This window comes from Vespa velutina, chromosome 15 (genome assembly GCF_912470025.1).
Source record: "Vespa velutina chromosome 15, iVesVel2.1, whole genome shotgun sequence".
Lineage (NCBI taxonomy): Eukaryota > Metazoa > Arthropoda > Insecta > Hymenoptera > Vespidae > Vespa > Vespa velutina.
In genome coordinates, this window is record NC_062202.1 from 4,176,700 (window position 1) to 4,196,738 (window position 20,039).

At 38.9% G+C, this 20,039-nt stretch overlaps 1 protein-coding gene across 2 annotated transcripts in view; it reads right to left on the reverse strand.

Annotated features, from left to right (window-relative positions):
• Positions 1–10,422: 10,422 nt before the first annotated feature.
• LOC124954389 (zygotic gap protein knirps-like) overlaps positions 10,423–20,039 on the reverse strand; it is a 34,795-nt gene continuing 25,178 nt past the window's right edge. Inside the window, exons 1-2 of one of the 2 annotated variants that reach the window (XM_047507268.1) lie at positions 14,523–14,653; positions 10,423–13,209 (exon numbers count right to left, since the gene is read on the reverse strand). In XM_047507268.1, coding sequence (XP_047363224.1) covers positions 11,896–13,209; positions 14,523–14,549 — 1,341 coding nt within the window. In that variant the 5' untranslated portion in view covers positions 14,550–14,653 and the 3' untranslated portion in view covers positions 10,423–11,895. Of the gene's footprint in view, positions 13,210–14,522; positions 14,654–20,039 lie in introns of those variants that run through there. The other variant, XM_047507267.1, reaches the window with a different exon arrangement.

A 20,039-nucleotide genomic window follows, 5' to 3' on the forward strand; every position in this document is an offset into this window, starting at 1 on the left:
TGGTCTCTTTTTATCACACTTTGAATTTGCTTAAACGGAGAAACGGAAGAGATAGGAAAAGAGGAGCGTGATTCGAGGATAGCCGCGAGCGAGTGGAAGAGATTAAGGCGATCGTGGCCTCGACATTATGTAAGGTCGCTCGGTTAAATCGACGATAGCTAGCAGTAGAATCTGCTTGCATTAGAGTGCATCGATAAGAGCGTTTATTTCTCTGCGTCGTCGTCAAAAAATTATTATTATTATTATTATTATTATTATTATTATTATTATTATTATTATTATTATTATTATTATTATTATAATTATTTCTTTTTCGAGTCATCCACGGATAGTCTGCTTCGTCTGAAATGAGCATAAACCAAGTTTTAGTACAGTCTTTTATCATTATTATTATTATTATTATTATTATTATTATTATCATCCTTACTATTACTAGATATAAATATAGTACTCCTTTTAATCAGTATCAAATTATTATTTCGATCGAAATGACGTTACCTACAATCGTTCATTTCCACGTAGTAAAACGTGATATTAACTAAGCGACGACAAGTGTTGTAAGAGAGTAAGAAAAATAAGGAATGAATAAAAGATAGAAAAAAAAAAAAATAGATATAAACGAGAAAAGAAAAAAGAAAACAAAAAAGAAAAGAGAAAAAGATAAGAGGAAAGAAATGATCGGGAGATTCCACGCGCGCGCTAAGTGAGACGGGTTATGAGATCGGATGGCTATGCGTGATCGGGCACAATTACGCGTCTCTCTACCGCCAAAGGTTAATGCCGAGAAACAAGTTGATCGTTCGTGACCGGAGACGCTTCGTAATTAGTCATTATATTTGCGTTTTTAAGATATCTCATATGGTAGTCCCAACTTCTTTCTTCTCTTATCTAAATTCTTTAATCGATCCTTTATTCTAATCGTCCTTTTTATTATTTTATGTTTATCTTCATTGTTTATTTTATATTATCTTTTCTTTTTTCTATACATTTTTAATCGCTTCATCGCGTAGGATATAACTTCATTTTTAATATATTTACGTTGATGGGCTGTAGCGTGGGGCGGGGAGGAACAAAGGGGAGGGGGGAGGGCTGGGCCGCGGAACCTTTATACGTTATTACATTCGAATGTAATTATTTATACGTGATATCTTTTGCATATATTATCATATCTATACTAATTTAGTCATTCGCGTTTCTTTTAAAATTGAACACGCAACGAGCTAAGACGTCTCTATTTTAACTTTTCTGTTTCTGTTTTTTTTCTTTTCTTTTTTTTTTTTTTTTTTTTTTTTTTTTTTTTTTTTTTTTTTTTTTTTAACGTAAAAAAGAAAGAAAAAAAGACAAAAAAATGAAGAAAAAAAGAACAAACAAAAAAGGAGGAAGAAGAAGAAGAAGAAGAAGTAGGTGTATGTCGATAAGGATAACGACATCATGAGATCGAAAGATTCCGCAAGCGGTCAAACTGAAACGGATAGACGATAAACGACATAGACGAAGACGACAAAGACGACGACGACGACGACGACGACGACGACGACGACGACGAGGACGACGACGACGACGATGAGGAGGACGTAAAAGTAGGCACGCGTGATCGGTCGCAATCACGCGTCTACTTTAAAGGTTAATGCCGGATCGCCAGAAAAATACTAGAATTAATGCGTCGCGTGTGGCTACCGGTTGCGTGCCCGATGACCATTCCGAGCTATTCGAAGGGAGAGAAAAAAGGCGTAAGTCGATATCTCGTCGATGGTAAACGAACGGGCGTAAACATGCGTCGAGAGAAATTCGAGAAGATTTTTACCGAATGGCAAACACTTTTTATTATCTTCTTCTTTTATCTTTCTTCTCCTCTGTCCCTGTCTCTCTCTCTCTCTCTGTGTATGTGTTTAGTTTTCTGTGTCTATCTTTGGCGACCGCGATCCATCGATCGTCCTCGACCTCACTCGACATAGCAATCTCGTTTTCTTCCTTCTTTCGCGAAACATCCCGATGGGATTTCTACCAGCGTGGGAATACAAACGCGCTTTAGAGATCGTACAGGACGAAAAAGGGAAGGGGATTAATCGTTCTTAAATCAAACGTCAAATAAGAATAAACTTTTTTTTTTCGATATTCTCTATTAGAATTTTTTTTAAATGATTAAATCCTTAAAGCCGTAGAGGCTTTATATTGTATATAGTAACTTAAGAAAATGAATAACCTTGGGTGATTGGTAATGATTGGATAACTCAACGCTAATTACGAAACAATGATAAAGATTCTCCGCTCGTAAAAAGACGTAATGAAACTCATCTTTTCTTATTCTTCGTCTTCTTCTTCTTCTTCTTCTTCTTCTTCATCTCTAGCGAATCGAAAGATAGGCGAGACGAGGAATGACTTTACGCAGATACATACCCATGTAGCCAAACGTACATAGCTTTATGTATGGTACATACATACATGTACATGCATACGTATATATATGTATGTATGTATGTATGTATGTATGTACCGAAGTCGATACCGAAGTTTGACGCTCGTAACTCGGCGCGTAATGACTTACGGAATTGCGCCCGGTCGGACGTGTAATTTACGTGCCTCGTAATTCGCGCCTCCGTGGCTTGGGTCTAACTTACAGCGATCCGCTTACAAAGTTACACGCCGTATAACCCCACTCTCCACGCTCGTAATTTCGGCGCTAACGATCATCGCGAGCCTGTGAGAACGAAGGAGAGTCGAAGAAACTTCGTGCGTTCGATCCGTGAAAACGAAGCTTCAACGTGATCTACGACGATCTTTTTATCTCTCTCTCTTTTTTCGAAAACTCCTCGTAAAAGTAAGTTATTAACGATCGCGAAAAGGATTGAAAACTAAGACTCGAAATTTCTATTTCCTTGTACTCTATCGCGTGATTTCGATTTCTAACGGTTCTTACGTTTCCGTATTAGCTTTATAAATACACGAGCACGGCCGTGCTCTTTATCAAGATGGAAGAAGGAGAGAAACGCACGCAAAACGATTCGCCTTTGGCATCTCGATCGGGTCAGAAACCAGCGGCTTGACCCTCACGGCCGACCCCAAAGATCGACCCTGCCAGAGGATTCTACAAGTCATAGAACTCGATCGTCTTATAAACCGATCTCGTAATCGTAACTACCTCCTCCTCCTCCTCCTCCTCCTCCTCCTCCTCCTTCTTCTCCTCCTAAAACATTCATTTGATATAACTTAACGCGTTAAACTACCCGACGATGTACGAGGTAAATCTTCTCGTTAATTACGAATAATTAACGCATATACCTATTTAACACTTATTTAGATTCACGGGAAAATCTTTTTACCGCGTCGTTTTATTTCATCGTTGAAATTTATTCCTCGAGAGATTTTTCGTCCTATGTTCGTACGAAATCGCCTTTGACCGACGATGAGTGCGAGGAATAAGAAAGAAAGAAAGAAAAAAAAAGAAAAAATGAAAAAAAAAAGGGAAAGAAAAGAAGAAAAAAGGTATAGACCTCGGCGACGATAATATCGCACGCGTATACACATTATCTCGCGGAATATCTGCCGATAATATCGGGACAAGTGCTCGCACACCCCCATGAGAGTTCGAAAGAGGCGAAGAAGGTGGAAGGACAAGGAGGATGAGGAAGGCGCTGAGACGCACACCTTCCTTCGATGCGAACACAAACGAATGATTCTCTCTCTCTCTCTCTCTCTCTCTCCCCTCTTTTTCTATACACACGTACGTACGCATACGTGCACAAACATACACACATACATACATGCATGAATACATATATATATAAACGCATCGATGCTTGCTGCATCTCGAGCGACTCTTATATGGGAGATGCACCGGCGTTGCACCATAATATTATTAGATAAACGGCGAGCCGCTAGATAGTGTGTGCTTCTATATGGTTTACATAAGCGGCTGTGACCCCTCGCCACACCGGAACCTCCCCTCCTCTCCTTCTTCATCTTCTCCTCCTTCTCATCTCTCGCTCCTCCTCCTCCTCCTCCTCTTCTCCTCTCCTCCTCTTCCTCTTTTCTTCTTCCTCTTCTCGATGCAACATCGCGTTGCGGTCCGGTATTGCAAGCGAGCGAGCGAGCGAGCGAACTCGCTGGAGCCAACAACACACAACTGCAAACGACAAGTGCGATCCTCTGCATGCTGCTTGCCCCTCCTTATCCTCCTCCTCCTTTCTTTCTTCTTCTTCTTCTTTCTTCTTCTTTCTTCTTCCTTCTACTCCCGCGTCGTTCATCTCCGAAGGGTTAATGGGGTTTCAGGGAAATTGCTTCGCGCCTAGCGACGGCTAGAAACCGCTCTCTCGGAACCAGCTGGCTAACACACGTTGGCATTCCCTTGCTCTTCTCCTTCTTCTTCTTCTTCTTCTTCTTCTTCTTCTTCTTTTTCCTCCTCTTCTTCCTTTTAACGTTGACAAGCGAGAAAAGCTACAATATACTTCTTCTCTTTCTAATCTACCACATTTTAACAAAGAGATATTCTCGAAGAATTGACGCAATCTAGTTCGATCTTCTGGCATTGAAAGAGAGAAAGAGATGAAGAAAGAGAGAAAAAGAGAAATAGAGAGAGAGAGAGAGAGAGAGAGAGATCATTATTTTAATAGGATGACGTTAATTATCGAAGCACGATCGCGAATACTATGTTGTAAGGATTCAAGGTAGGTTATTCGGTTGGAGTTCTCCATTGGAATCACCTATCTCTATCTCATCTACGTTCAATGCCGCAAAGCAGTATCTTTAGCAATCGTGACACTAAACTTCCTCGCGACCTTGTTTACCAACGAAAGAAGATCGAGAGAGAGAGAAAAAAAAAGAGAGAAAGAGCTTGGTCTTAGTGAGATCGCGAGAGTAGAGATCTGCTAAACCAAACCTTTGGCGCGTCGTTGCATTCGCGAGATTTCCGTGAGAGCCGACGTGATCGAAAAGCCAATATCTGTGAGGTAGCAAGTTCCTCTGAGGGGATCGAGAAACGAACGAACGAGAAACAGAGAGAGAGAGAGAGAGAGAGAAAGAGAGAGAGAGAGAGAGAGAGACTACTCGGCCAGCCGTAGGGAGAAACGAGGCAGGCTCGCCTAATGAACCGATCGCTGTATCGATTAGCGCCGGTTAAGAGCGATCGATTGCGTGTCTTGTCAAATTTGTCAACGGGTGCGAACTCGGCGCAGACATAACGATCCCAACGCTCGGCCGATCTCGCGACGCTTGTGCTTGCTGCCTTCTTGTACTTACGAAATATCCCGCGATCGCTTGGAAAAAGATAAAAAGAAAAAAACCGACGCCGCTCTCTTTGATTTAGAAACCGAATTAGATCGTTTATATCGACCTCTATGTATATATATATATATATATATCTTCGCGTATATGTATCTATTAATACGAATAAAAAAATTATTATTATTATCATTGTTGTTGTTATTATTATTATTATTATTACTTTTTTTTGCATATCATATATCATTATGAATGAAATCTGGAAAAAAAAATTTAATAAAGTAGAAATGAAATGTAATAGATTTTCCAATGTATTAGATTATAACGATTAGAATGATCGGAAGGCGTTAAAAACGATCGACGATCGAACAACGGGATTAAGGAATATGTTTCGCAAAAGAGCCGACCTCTCTCTCTCTCTCGGCGCGGCCCAATTACTTTAAATTGAGTTATAACCGGATCAAATTGCCGATAATTGGCGATCGCGTAGCTTAATCGGGTGCCATCCCTCTCTCCCCACTTCACCCTTCGAGATCCTTCTCGTTTCAGCACCCACTCACTTCGGGATCTCGAGCGCCGTATGAAGTTATTCCGCAAAGTGGCCTCGTGTTTAAAGCTTAGATCGTGTGTGTGTGTGTGTGTGTGTGTATGTCTGTGTCTATGTATCTATATGTTTGTGTACGTTTGTGTATAAGAAAAAGAAAGAAAGAGAGAGGAGAGAGAAAGAGAGAGAGAGAGAGAGAGAGAGAGACTGCTTCAGTATCGAGTGCCCTTATCCTTCGACAATACAAATTGCTGATTATGCGCCCGGCTTTTACGTGCCTTCTAATTGGGCCGCCTTGGCTCTTGGGAAAGATCGGACGATCGCACGACCGGCCCTCGTTAACCCCTAACGCTCTTCGTGCACGCCAAGCGTACGTTCGAACTCCTTCTCTTCTCTTCTCTTCTCTTTTCTTCTTCTTCTTCTTCCTCTTCTTCTCCTATCTCTTCTTCTCTATTACTATCTCTCTTTCTACATATATTGACTTCAAAAAAACATTTATTTTTAAATACTCATTAATTATATATTAAATTGCATTATGGGTGTGTTTATTTACGCATTATTTTTTTTTTTTTTTTTCTTATCTTTATTATGTAAATCAAATATCAAATTAAATCTACTTGAATATTTTCGTAATCGGGGAAAGGATCTTACCGATGAATCAAATATTTCTTCAATATTTTTCACGTAATCTTATATTACGATGAGAAAAGTCTCTCTCTCTCTCTCTCTTTATTTTTATTGGTATTGCTATCTCTTTCTTTGAATACATTACCTTCGAAAAATATTCATTTTTATATATTCATTAATTATTAAATTAAATTTTATTATGCTTGCGTGTTTTTGTACTTACGCATTACATTTTATCTTATATTCATAATGCAAAGCAAATACAAAATTATATCTATTTGAATATTTTTGTCATCGAAAAAAGAACTCGGATCAATGAACCAAACAACATCTTCGATATTTTTCACGTAATCTTGTATTTGAAAAAAAAAAATCACTCATTTGTATATGAAAAAAAAAATCTCTCTCTCTCTTTCTCTATTTTTCCACGTTATATAAACTTCGTCAATTTATCACGTCAAATTAATTCGACGAATTTTGTATTACAACAAATTCCAAGATCATATATTTCATACGTTCAGTATACTAATCGATAAGGCAAAATCGGAGATTTCTTTTTTTTCGAACGTAAAACGTTTCATTCCTAATTGCTTAACACCCACAATACCATCTATGTACGACGAACCAGTCCTGATCTTTAAATGAGGAAAAAAAATAAAAGAAAAAATAGAAAAACTTTCAAAAAAAAAAAAAAAAAGAAAAAAAAGAAAAAAAAACTTATTTCCTGAATTATAAATAAGCAGACGAACGCGATATATCGATAGTTATTCAACGCTTATCGCGATACTCGTTTGATGTACCTAATCAATTGACGCTCATTACGCTTGTCCGTCTGTTATTCATTCGATCGGCTAAGGCAGGAAGTTAAATCTTGAAGAAGTCCGTGAGGTGGATAGAAATGAAAGAAGGACGAATGGATAGGAGGCCGTACGCTAAATATATGTTTGTACGCATTCTCTCTCTCTCTCTCTCTCTCTCTCTCTGATACATACATATATACGTACATGCATATATATATATATATATATATATATATATATCTTTAAAAGTAGTCACGAGGGAAGTTTTTCAAGAAAAGATCGCATGTCCACGCGGAGAGAACGTATATCGTCGATCCCAAGAGAACCGTTGACATCTCGCGCGATACATTATGCTAGCTTTTTATGGTAAAGCCCACGTGCACGCGCACGGCAAACCAGAGGAGGCTGATATTCTCAAGAACGAAATCTCGCTTTCAAAGCGTCAGGACATCTTCCGAGTTACGAATTATGTTTTGATATATGCAATTGGATATTGTCCTTCCTTCGTAATCAAAAACATTTAAATATTAAATAATAAAAAAACTAACAATTGTATTTCTCCATTTAATTATCAAGGATAAAATAGATCTCTCTTTCAAAGTGTCAAGAGATGTCTTTTGAGTTATGAATTGTGTTTGACCTTTCGTGTTTGATTTTTGTTATTTGCGTACGTATCATATATTAAGAAGAAAAAAAAAACAAAAAAGAAGAAAAAAAATAGGAGAGAGAGAGAGAGAGAAAGAGAAAATCAAACAGAACAAAAAATACATAAATATTTCTTCATTAAAAGATTATAATATACGTCATTCATGTTTATTATTATATTTATAGATAAAAAGTATATATTTATAGGAAAAAAAAAAAATAACACAAAAAGAGAGAAAAAAAAACAGAGAAAAACATATAAAAATATAAAAGATTATACATTTATTTTTCATTTATTTGCCAATAACAAAGTCCATAGGCATTGCTTTCAAAGTGTCAAAATGTCATCCGAGTTAGAAATTTGATCTATGTAATTGGGACATTGTCCTTTGTGATCTAAAATATTTAAAATGTCTGTATAAAAACGGCATATTCATTGACGAATTTTTATTATCTTAAAAAGTGAAAAAAAAAAAAAAAAAAGAAAATGAATATTCCTTCATTAAAAGATGTATGTTCAATTAATTTAATCATTTCTCTCTGAACACGAAGATATTGTTCGTGAAAGTTTTTTCATAAGAATTTTGATTAATGAAGATTTTTAATTATTTCTCTCTGAATAAGAAAATAATATTTATTAAAATCCTTTTAATAAGAATTTTTGATCGAAGATAGAATCTCTGCTAAACTAAGTATACATAAATACAATCAATTATACATTAATACCAACCGGAAATCTTTAGCTCCCTAACAATATTTCACTCGGTGAGAAGCCCGATAGATTCTCGAGCAGAAGTCGCGCACGGGTTAAAATCGTCCTGTAGGTACTTACGTAGCGGCATTGCGTTGCCCAACTCATGCATAGAGTCATGACGAGTTTAAGCGATTGCTTATTGCTCCGGCCGGTGTAACCAGTCGTAGTGGACTGACGCACTGCCTCAGGTCCCGACCGTTTGTTATTCGCGTTTAGTCAGTCCAACGATCTACAGGGTGTACAATATCCAAATCGAACCATTCTACGACTTTTTTTCTATTATATATATATATATATATATATATATATATATATGTCATTTTTCAAAAAATTCCTAAAAATAAATTAATTAATATACCATTTTGAAAATCTCTTGAAAATACATAATACATTTTCCAATTGTTTTGTATTCTTTGTTTTACTTTCTTTTTCTTTTTTCTTTTTTTTTTTTTTTTTTTTTTAATATGTACTTAACGGAACGAAGGAAAAAAATGATTGCTTCATTCGTTAATCGAACGATTAGATTTTCTCTTATTTGTTGATGTATAGATCGGTCGATTGATCTACGAAGAAGAAGAAGAAGAAGAAGAATCACTTGGGGCTCGAATGCAAGAAGGAAAGGAAAAAGATCGATTATTCGTCGAAACATGGATAAACTCTCGTCGAAGTTACTTCGGTCGGTCGATTAATCTCTCCCTTTCTTTATTTCTTTCTTTCTATCAAAGGATTCAGAAGATCCTTGTACACCCAGTACGTAGGAACGTCCTACGTGTATCAGATACGTACTCTCCGGTCCATGTACGTACAAGCATTGATTCTATGCGGCGGCTTGGATTTGCGGGACAAATCGACCATTCCTCGATAGCAAAAGATCGATCTATAGAATTCAGTTTAAAGGATTTTTCAAGAATAAGACAAGATAGAAGATGAAGGAAGATGAGGAGCGAAGGGGTGGTAGTAACCGATCCCGCTCCTTTCGTACGATCGACATCGTCCAAGTTTATTATCTTTTATATACCGACTATCTCCTCCCTCCTCCTCACCCCTGTATCTATTATACCCAACAAGATGGCGATGATTGCTACATCGCGTTCGTTAAATCAAGATCCAACAAGCATTTAATGTACCATTCGTTGCAACTATCGATTATCTATTCGATAAAAAATCTCTTTGATGAGACTCCAACTATTTTTTCTCCATTATAACTCTCACGTACCTATCGATCTTCTAATTAAACTTTGCAAATGAATTTTTCTACGAATCTATACGTACGCGTATGATGGACATCTATTATCTATACAGAGATATTCATTTGTACTTGGATATATTTCTTTTTCTTTTTTTTTTTTTTTCTTTTTTTTTTTTTTTTTTTTATCTTTCTTTGGAAACTCACGATCGCTCATTGTCAGTTCACGTCGGAGGGAATGAAAAATTGTTAATACTTTATATATTTATTCTTCTTCCATTTCTTCTTTTTCTTCTTCTACTTCTTTTTCTTCTTCTTCGAAGAGGCTGACGACGTACGAGGAAAAAGAAAATCCACACGGGATCCGGATACGCGAACCCACAAGGTCAGACCAGCGTGGGCAGGTATCCGTAACTCGATGATTTTGCAACGATCGCGCTTCCTGCTGGCAATTGATTAATGGTAGCCGCAACGTCGACACCGCGTGCTACTTTATATACGTACGTACGTGTATGTTCCTTGTACATAAGCCTCGTCGTCTTTATATTTCTATATTTATATATCTACATATATATATATATATAAAAATATATATTCATATATATATACAGTTATATCTAAAGATATACGTATATATATATATATAGATGTACATATAAATATATAAATATATGTATTATAAATAAATATATATATATAGAGAGAGAGAGAGAGAGATAATACGCGTATATACCTGTGAAAGAAACGAAGAGGAGTCTCGACGTAAAGGCAGTAAAAGCGTTAGCGCATCGTTCGCAAGGTTACCCGCAGAGATTCGTGATTCAATGATCCATAGAAGCAAGTAAATCGAGAGCAACGCGTTTACTGTTGCTCGATCCTTTCAGGATGAATCTTTCCTTGTTCTATCTGTCTTACCATCTTTCATCGATTTCGATCTCCTTTGTTCTCTCTTACACGTTAAGGTGATAAAACAAAATGTTTTTAACATTAATTTAATATTAACATAAACCTTAAAGGATATTTCAAGGCGAGGATATATAAACGGTAATAAAGATGTTGATTAAACAAAAATATGTATTTCATTTGACGCTTAGGTAATGACTGACTACTCGTCTCTATCGCCTTCGTGGATATATTTACAACAGATGAAACAAATACGTCGAGATAATAAAAAAAAAGGAAAACAAAAAAGAGGAAGAAGAAATGATGATGATAGAGAGAAAGAGAGAGAGTGATAGAGAGTGATAGAGAGAGAGAGAGAGAGAGAGAGAGAGAGAGAAAGAGAGAGAGAGAGAGAGAGAGAGAGAGAAGAATAGTGAAAGAAACATAATCAAAAATTTTTGTCTAACACCAGCAAAGAGGTTCATACACCAAGCAGAAGCAAGAAAGCGATATCGATTTCGCAGACAATTCACCCATCTGACTATTTACATCTGATAGATTATTTCTATATTTATATATATATATATATATACATATATATATTATATATAAAAATGTATAATATATATATATATATGTATATATACATGCATATTATATTATATTATATATCGTGACGGATACTCTTTTAGCGTGCAATTACGATAGATACGCATAGAGTTATTTCGTTCCCATTCGAAATACGCATGATGATTTATTAACAAAAATAATCAGAATTACTTAATAGCTGTGCGTTACATGTGAAAACAGCGTAATTACAAAACGATCGATCATCGTACGGACATGTATACATATCTACGATTTATATAAATATATATATATATATATACACATACATATATGTTATATGTTATATTATACTGTTACATATGTATATATATAACACATACATATACATATAAATATATATATATATATATATATATATACATATATATAAGAACCTCCTCGATCGAACAATTTGTCTATATGTATCGATTCCAATTAAAGATCCGATAAAATCGATCGAATCGTCATTTAAATCAGAATAAATAAAAAAAAAAAAAAGAGAGAGAAGCGTTCATGTTGGTCGCTTCGTTGATAACGCTTGGTACCTATATGTACAAGAAATGAACACATATATCCCTATTCATCAGTATATGAGTCCATCTCGAAAAAAAGTTAAAAGAGAAAATTGGGCTCAAAGTGAAACTGGTAACTCCGCGGGCCTCTTCACGGTTAGAGTTAGATCTAATGGTTTCCCTTTCATTGTAGTTTCGTCTTTGATACTATCCCTTTCTTCCTCTTTGCCATTAGATTCCTCATCTTCATCTTCGTTATCCTCGTCCTCGGCAATAGTAGCTATACCTTGTCTACTTGGTCTCGGCGAATTACCGAGTCTCGATCTAACGCTTAGATCAATCGGTTCATCCTGTTCGATGGCAAGTCCACCTGGGCTTGGACTAACGAGGAGTAGATCGCCGCCACGTGGCGAGTGTTGCGAAGTGGCTGGCGTTATCAGACCAGGCGCAGGATATATTAAACCGAGCGCATGAGGATGGTAACCGGCGGTAAGTGTGACCGTGGCATTGATCTTCCTCGCAGGGAAATCACGATCTGACAAAGTAGGGGAGGCAGCATTGGACTTGAAGTAGCTCAAGGCTGAGTTGCTTCTCGATTCGGTATCGTGTAGTCCATCAGCGCCACCATCAGTGGATGAGCCACCGCTGTCGCTCGGCGTGTCGGTCGACCTTTTGTAGCTTGGTAAGAACGGTCTAAAGACTTCCGGTGGACTACTCGCCGCAACTACATCCTTATGGGCAAAACTTATTGGATATATAGGTGATGAGATTGGTTGCGATAGTTGTTGTTGTTGTTGTTGTTGTTGTTGTTGTTGTTGCTGCTGCTGTTGTTGTTGTTGTTGTTGCTGTCGTTTACAAACAAAGGGTGGCGTGGCTTCTCTCGGTGGCGTCGAAGGTGGCTGCTGTTGTTGACTACTACCATTGATCCTATCGCGTTCCCTGCGCCAAGCTAGCATACGCAACTGATTCTGTAACGCCACGTCGTCCGGATGAGGTGACTTGTTGCTCCGCTCTCTCTCCTGCTTCAACATCGCCACGTGCAAAAGATGAGACTGCAATGCGAGATCATCTTGGCTTGGCGAGGAGGCGGGGTCCTTGGCATCCTTAGAACCGTAAATGGCACCGGCAGCCTGTTGACCTTGAGACTGCGGTAGGAATCCCGGAAGGAAGGTAGGGCCAAACGGAGAGGGGGCACCCGGTGACACACCGACGCTCTGGTTTCCATTTGTTTGTTCCTGAAGTAGACAGTGGATCTTGAACCAGTTGGAGCGCCTGCCGTAACGTGAACCGGACTTAGACATGCCGACTATAAGACATTTCTTCAACCGGCAAGCCTTGCATGCCGTACGATTCTTCTTATTAATTACGCATACACCTCCGTTCTTGCATTCCGAAATACTACCAAGGTTGTTGTACGTTCGCCCAAAGAATGACTGCAATCAAAAATATAACGAGTTTTACAAAAATTATTATTTTTTCTTTTCTTTTTTTTGTTAAGTTTATGTTCGCCGTGTGTGAACTTGATGGTTGAAACGTGTGCGTGTATATATGAGAGAACATGTATGTGTGTGCGCCCGTGTGCGTACGTATATCTACGTGAGATACATAGGAGGAAGAAAGCATATTCTCGGTCGTCGGGTCGAACCATATAAAGGGTCGAACAAGATCCTTCCCCTTTCGAATACAAGCCACGCGTTTGCTTCTCTACCGGATTAAACGTCAGAGTTTAATGTTACGCGCGTCACGAGAATTAGCATGCCTGCGCGCCTAGAGAAGAGAAGAAGGGAAACGAGGAAGGACGAACGAACGGACGGACGGACGGACGGACGGGCGGACGGACGGACGGATGGACGGACGGACGGACGGACGGACGGACGGACCAACGGACGGACCAACGGACGGAGAGGAGTATATACGTGGCGTGGCCGCTCGTAAAGTTAAACGCCTGTCGGCCGACGATAAAACCGCCTCGAAGAGGCTCGCGCACTTCTTCGAGAGGTGCACCTTAGAGCGCGAGCAGGCCCGCTCGCACGCTCATCGACCACTAATTTACGACGTGGCTCTCTTTTCTCCTTCCTTCTTCTTCTACTTCTACTTTTCCTTCTTCTTCTTCTTCTTCATCATCATCTTCATCTTCCTCTTCTTCCTCCACTCCATCCTCTTCCTTTCCTCTTTTCCTTATTCCAACTCCTTCTTTTTCCTCTTACTCTCATTTTCGTTCTATCATCGAATATACGCATTTCGCGATACGAGAAAATATTTCTCCTTTCATTCGAATTTTTTCGTAAACTTTCGCTTTTTTCCTTCCCCATCTATCCACCCACCACCCACCTCCCTCCCTATCACCCCAGCTAAATCCAATTCTCTTCATCTCTTTGAGTTTCGAATCAAATATTACAGAACAGAGATAAAAAGTGATACGATCCGAAATGAAATCGAATTTGATTACCTCTCTCTTAACATGTACGTCACAGATTTGGCATTACGCTCGATGGTCATTGCGTGAGCAGAATCTCTGCGATGATGGTCTCTTTTAAACCGTGAGACCGAATCCATTTTTCGAGTTGGTCAGTTATTTAAAATTGTTCTAGAGTTTTATTTACATACACGTATATATATATATATATACATACATATGATGTACCAGAGGAGAAAGGAAATAGACCATGATGAAGTAAGATGTCCGAGAGGATATTTGTGAAAACTCTCGTGCGAGCTATTTAGCATAATCATTCGAGGACCGCACCTTTTTGGAAGATTGGGAGAAGAGCATCTGCTTATGCCGACGATATCTCGTTGTGAATTGTATCGGCGTTGAGTCACAAAGAATGAAAGAGAGAGAGAGAGAGAGAGATGTATACACTCACGCTCACACTCATACACACACAACACACACAACACACACATGAATTCCGAGCTCCACCTGACGAGGATCCACGTGGGCGGTTTCGTAACGGTTCGAAATCCCAAAAGCTCGCACGCGTAGCGGTACGTGTCCCAATTGAGACTAACGAATCGAACGACGCTGGATGTGTCGTTTCAACCTGTGGCCTACATAATGAAAATATTTGTTTGACCTTCCGGTTGATCCTTATACCTACTCAACTATATAGGTTATATATGTGTATGTGTATGTGTATATGTGTGCGAGAATGACGTGACGTTCGCATACGCACACATACATATTTGTTTTCTCTTTTTTTTCTCTTTCTTTTTTCACGCACCAGAATCTAATCCTCGGATGATTTTGAAAGATATAGAAGAAGTAGGATAAATATGGAGGTCTTGTTGAGTGACCAGCTAGTAACTAAGCATAAATAGAAAATAACAGGAATAAAGATAGATCGAAGTGATGCAAACGCGTAGGGGGAGAAGAGGCCAACAAGAAGAGGAGGAGGAGGAGGAGGAGGAGGAGGAGGAGGAGGAGGAGGAGGAGGTGGGGTGGATTGGGGTGGGGTGGAGGAAGAGAGTGTTTTAGAGAGGGGCAGGATAGGAGGAGGAAGGGGAAGGGGCTTACAGCGGGGTTACCAACACAACGGGATTCGCGAGAGAGATAGAGATTGCGTAAGAAGCACGCGTGTCGCCTCGAGTTTGCAAGTTTTTGCAGTTTCCCGTGGAGTCTCGCGTGTGGACCACATAGAGAGTAGAACAACACCAACGACAACGGCTCACAGGCGGCAGTGGCGGTGATGATGGGGAAGGGAGGCAGGGAGGATAGGGGAGCTGGTTCAAAAGAGGGAGAGAGAACGACGATGACAACGACGACAAACAGCTAACTCGGACGAGAACAACAAACTCGGAGATTGGAAACGTTCACCATTTAGGGCCACTTGAGAGAGTAGTAACGTATCGTATCGAATCTCAGCCGGCACGTCCGGAATCCTGGACCGATTTGTACCAACGTACCGTAAAGGAAATGACGGAGGAGAAATCGTTGTCCCTGATCGTGAAAAGGAAAAGAAAAGAAAGGAGTGGAGAAAAAGAAACGAGAGGGGAGAAAAAAGAAAAGGAAGAAATGAAGAGAAAAGAAAAGAAAAGAAATGAAAAATATGAAAAAGAGAAAAAGAAGAGAAAAAAAAAGAACGGAGAGAATAATAAAATGAAAAAAGGACCAGGTAGGAGGACAGATGTGCCCTCTGTAAGATTCGATCGAGAGCGTGCGCGTCGTTCGGGATCGATGATACCAGGATTCTCTTTCGATCTTTTATGATTACTTTCGGTAATCGTATCAACGTTAAAATACACCTCCGTCGTTCGAACTGGAAAGAAACTGTGTTTTAGCACGAAAACGCACGATGATCTCACGGAGGAGTTTTCCGTTCGCTGCTAGCTAACTGTCCTGGCAAACAGACGCGGTCGTTTAGTCGAGTTAAAAGATGAGTTTCTTTTCTGTTTCTATGTCCTTTTTTTTCTTTTCTTCTTCTTCTTCTTCTTCTTCTTCTTCTTCTTCTACCTCCTCTCTTCTATCTTTTTGAAGAAATAATGTTTCACTTGGACACGCTCGAATGAAGAAGAAGCAATTTATCATTCTTATCTCCGATTGCGCTATAAAAGTGTTTCGCTCTCTCTCTCTCTCTCTCTCTCTCCCTCTCTCTCTTTCTCTTTTCTCTCTCGATCCGTATTATCTCTTTGAAATAAGAAACATTCCGATAATGGAATGACGCGTGTCACCAAGCTTAAATTTACGATAGGTTTAACCGAGCATACCGTACCTACCTAAGTATACTTACTGACATACGATTTCCTCGAAAAATAGTCAAGCAAAAGTCTACGTTTGGGCTTTTCTATATTATTACTATAGGCCATGCGTCTTTGGATGCTAAAGAGTTATATGTACACACACATACACACATAAATGTATAGGTAAGTACCTACTATCGATCGTGGTAGTAACAGTAAGTCGCTGGAGTACGTCTACTGCCGTTTCTGGATAGCGGTTACGGTCTTTGCGGAACATACCTACTCACTTGCGATGTAATCGTGCGTTATAGGCACGATCTCGTCGAGAGGACTCGAGAGGACTCCTATATGTGTCTTCTCTCTCTCTCTCTCTCTCTCTCTCTCTCTCTCTCTCTCTCTCTCTCTCTCTATCTATCTTTCTCTCTTGCTCTCTTACTCGAGAAGAGAGGCACCTGTGCCAAGAGGACGAGCCTTTTCTCCTCTTCGTCACACCCACGCGTTGTTAAATAGCTTCGTCTCCGTCTCTCTCTCCCTCTCTCTCTCTCTCTCTCTCTCTCTCTATATATATATATATATATATATATATATATATATATCTTGCATACATGTGTTTATATGCTTCAACGAGCCACGAGTCTCTTCCTCGGTCCATTTAACCTCTCTCTCTCTCTCTCTCTCTCTCTCTCTCTCTCTCTCTCTCTCTCTCATCTTCGTCGTCGTAATCCCATAGATCCCTCTCTCGTTCTTCTTCTCTATCTCTTTCTCTTTTTCTTTCTCTTTCTCCTTCTTCTTCTTCTTCTTCTTCTTCTTCTTCTTCTTCTCTACGCTCGTGCGCGTATCAACAATCTATATTAAGGACGTGGGAATGTGAAATGGCCTGTCCAGCTATGCCAACGGTGCTATAGGAGCCGCGGTGTGGTCGTGTCGGCTGTCTCGCAGTTTTTCTCTTTCTCTCTCTCTCTCTCTCTCTCTCCCTCTCTCTCTCTCTCTCTCTCTCTTTCTATCTATCTCTCTGTCTCTCTTTGTGTCGCGCACGCTTTTGCTCTCGACCTCAACCGTTCACAAATCCCACGGGATGTGTTAACCGTTTCCTTTCGTTCATACGATATAGCCCGTTCGATTTTGTGTCTTACCGATCATGGAAATTCTTCCTAAGTTTCCTAATGACGATTATCCCTTGGGATTTTCTACACACGAAATTGGAACGTTCTTGACTTTCTGAATAGAAAGAAGGAGAAAGAGAAAACGAGAGAGAAAGAGAGTGAGAGAGAGAGAGAGAGAGAGAGAGAGATAGGAGAGAGGAGAGAGAGAAAATCATAAAGAAGTAACATCTGTCGTGTTCATGGTACTTATATATTATTTCTCTACATATGTACATACGTGTCTCAAGAGAACGCAGAAGGTGAAAATATTGAAACTTAATTCGAATTATTTATAAAATAAAATTTGATAGCAAAAATAAACAAAAAAAAAAAAAAACAAAGAAAAAGAAAAAATTAAAAAAAAAAAAAAAGAAAAAAAAATTAAGAAACAATAATTCGATCAAAAATGACATTTCTTTCATAAATGATTCCTCATGTACGTACGTTCATGCATTACTCGTAATATGAAAAATACTTATCTAAACAAAATCATGAGACACTATATATATATATATATATACATTGAAATAATGTCGCTTGTCGTGTGCATCGATGTCTCTCACGGTAGAACGCTTCGCGCGTCCACTCGTTAACATCTCCGACGCGCACATTAGCACATGAATGTGCCGTAGCATGTAACTATATCGACGGCGCTATAGTAACGCGCGTGACCCTGATTCGCGTGCGAAGAGAGACAACGACGACGACGACGACGACCACGACTACGACGATGAATACGACGAAATACGATGAAGTCGACGCGGTTCACGAACGATTCTCGTCATCGCTGAAGATCACCGTTTCCTCCTTCCAAGTTAATCCTCCTTTTGCGAGCTAACTTTCCCAGAGACGATGAACACAACGGACCATGGCCGTACTCGATGTGTGATCTGATTTATGTCTTTTGATCGTCCTACTACTACTACTAACATCCTATACGTATGTTCCTACTGTGAGGAATTAATTATATAGAATATTGCCGAGAGTAAATCTATAATTTTTTTTTTTTATTTTTTTTTCTCCCTCTCCTTTTCTTCATTCCTTCCTTTTTCTTTCTTTTCCATCCCATTTTACGAAATTATTAGCAATCGAAAATCATTAATGTGTATTTTCTCCGACGAGTTATTTTTTTATTTAAAACACAAACGTCGTTCTCAAGCCGTCGTTTAGAATTTAATAAATATTCCAAACATTAGATATATATTCAATGATTTCGTTTCTCTTTCTCTCTTTCTTTCTTTTTTTTTCGTAAGAGAAATTTTTTCAAGAAATTGATTTATTATAATTAATCGAAGTATATAATAACGTTATAAATAATTATGATCTGTTAAACGAATTAATATCATTTTGGCCGAACGTGTTAATATTTCTCATGGCAATCGTTTTATAAAATCTTATTTATCATGTCGTATGTATAATACTAAGATGTACATACATCCGTATAGGATCTAATAATAATCGATTCGATCAGTATTAAAAATCCACATCTTCGATTTTCTCACCATAACGATTTTGCTCTTTCAAGAATTAAATTAGCATAGCTCGTTAACCATTCATTCGTTCCGGGAAAGGAAATATGCACTTTGTCCGTAATACCGTCTTCATCTAAGATCCCAGACATAGATCCAACGATCTATCGATTTCTTCTTTTCTTTTTCTCTTTTTTCTTTTCTTTTTTTTTTTTTTTTTTTTATTTTTTTTTTATTCTCCCCTCTGACGCATCGGTTAACTTTTACGATCGATTCTTTTCTCGACGATTCCACGAACTGGACGAAAGTGATACGAGTGCAAGAGTTTTGGCGAGTGTCCAAGAAGGCACTAACTATAAACGAAGCTGTTTTGCGAAAGGAACACGAAGAGAAGAAACACGTTTAACGAAGGAACGAGACGGCGGTGTACAATGACGTCATTGAAAAACTACGCAAACCTTGGAGTTAGGTGCATTTTGCATGCGAAACGTGGCGCAAAGATCACTCTCGTTTTCATTTCTAAGCGATTTTCAAGAGAACTCTACGACGCAACGTGGGTAAACTCGTCTATATTCCTTTTGTCTTTGCTCTTCTCTCTCTTTCTTATTATTCTTATTCATCTTATTCATCTTATTCTTCGTTTCTGAATTGCTTTTTAAAGAAATTAGAGTTTTCAAGAATAAGACAACAATGCAGGAACGATATAGACGGCATCCAAGAGAAAGAAGAAAATCTGCTTACCGGATTTACGACATCTTAAATAACGCACTCGGCCACGGTCGTTTCTCGTACGAATCGAATTTCCTGCATTGCTGACACGAAATACTTCCACGTAGCAGAATATCGCGACGATTGAATTGCAGATCTTCAGCGGCGACGACGACGACGACGACGACGACGACGATGGCGGCGTCGTCGTCGTCGTCGTCGACGTCGTCCTTCCCGTACGAGTCGACAGTTCCTAACAGCAGG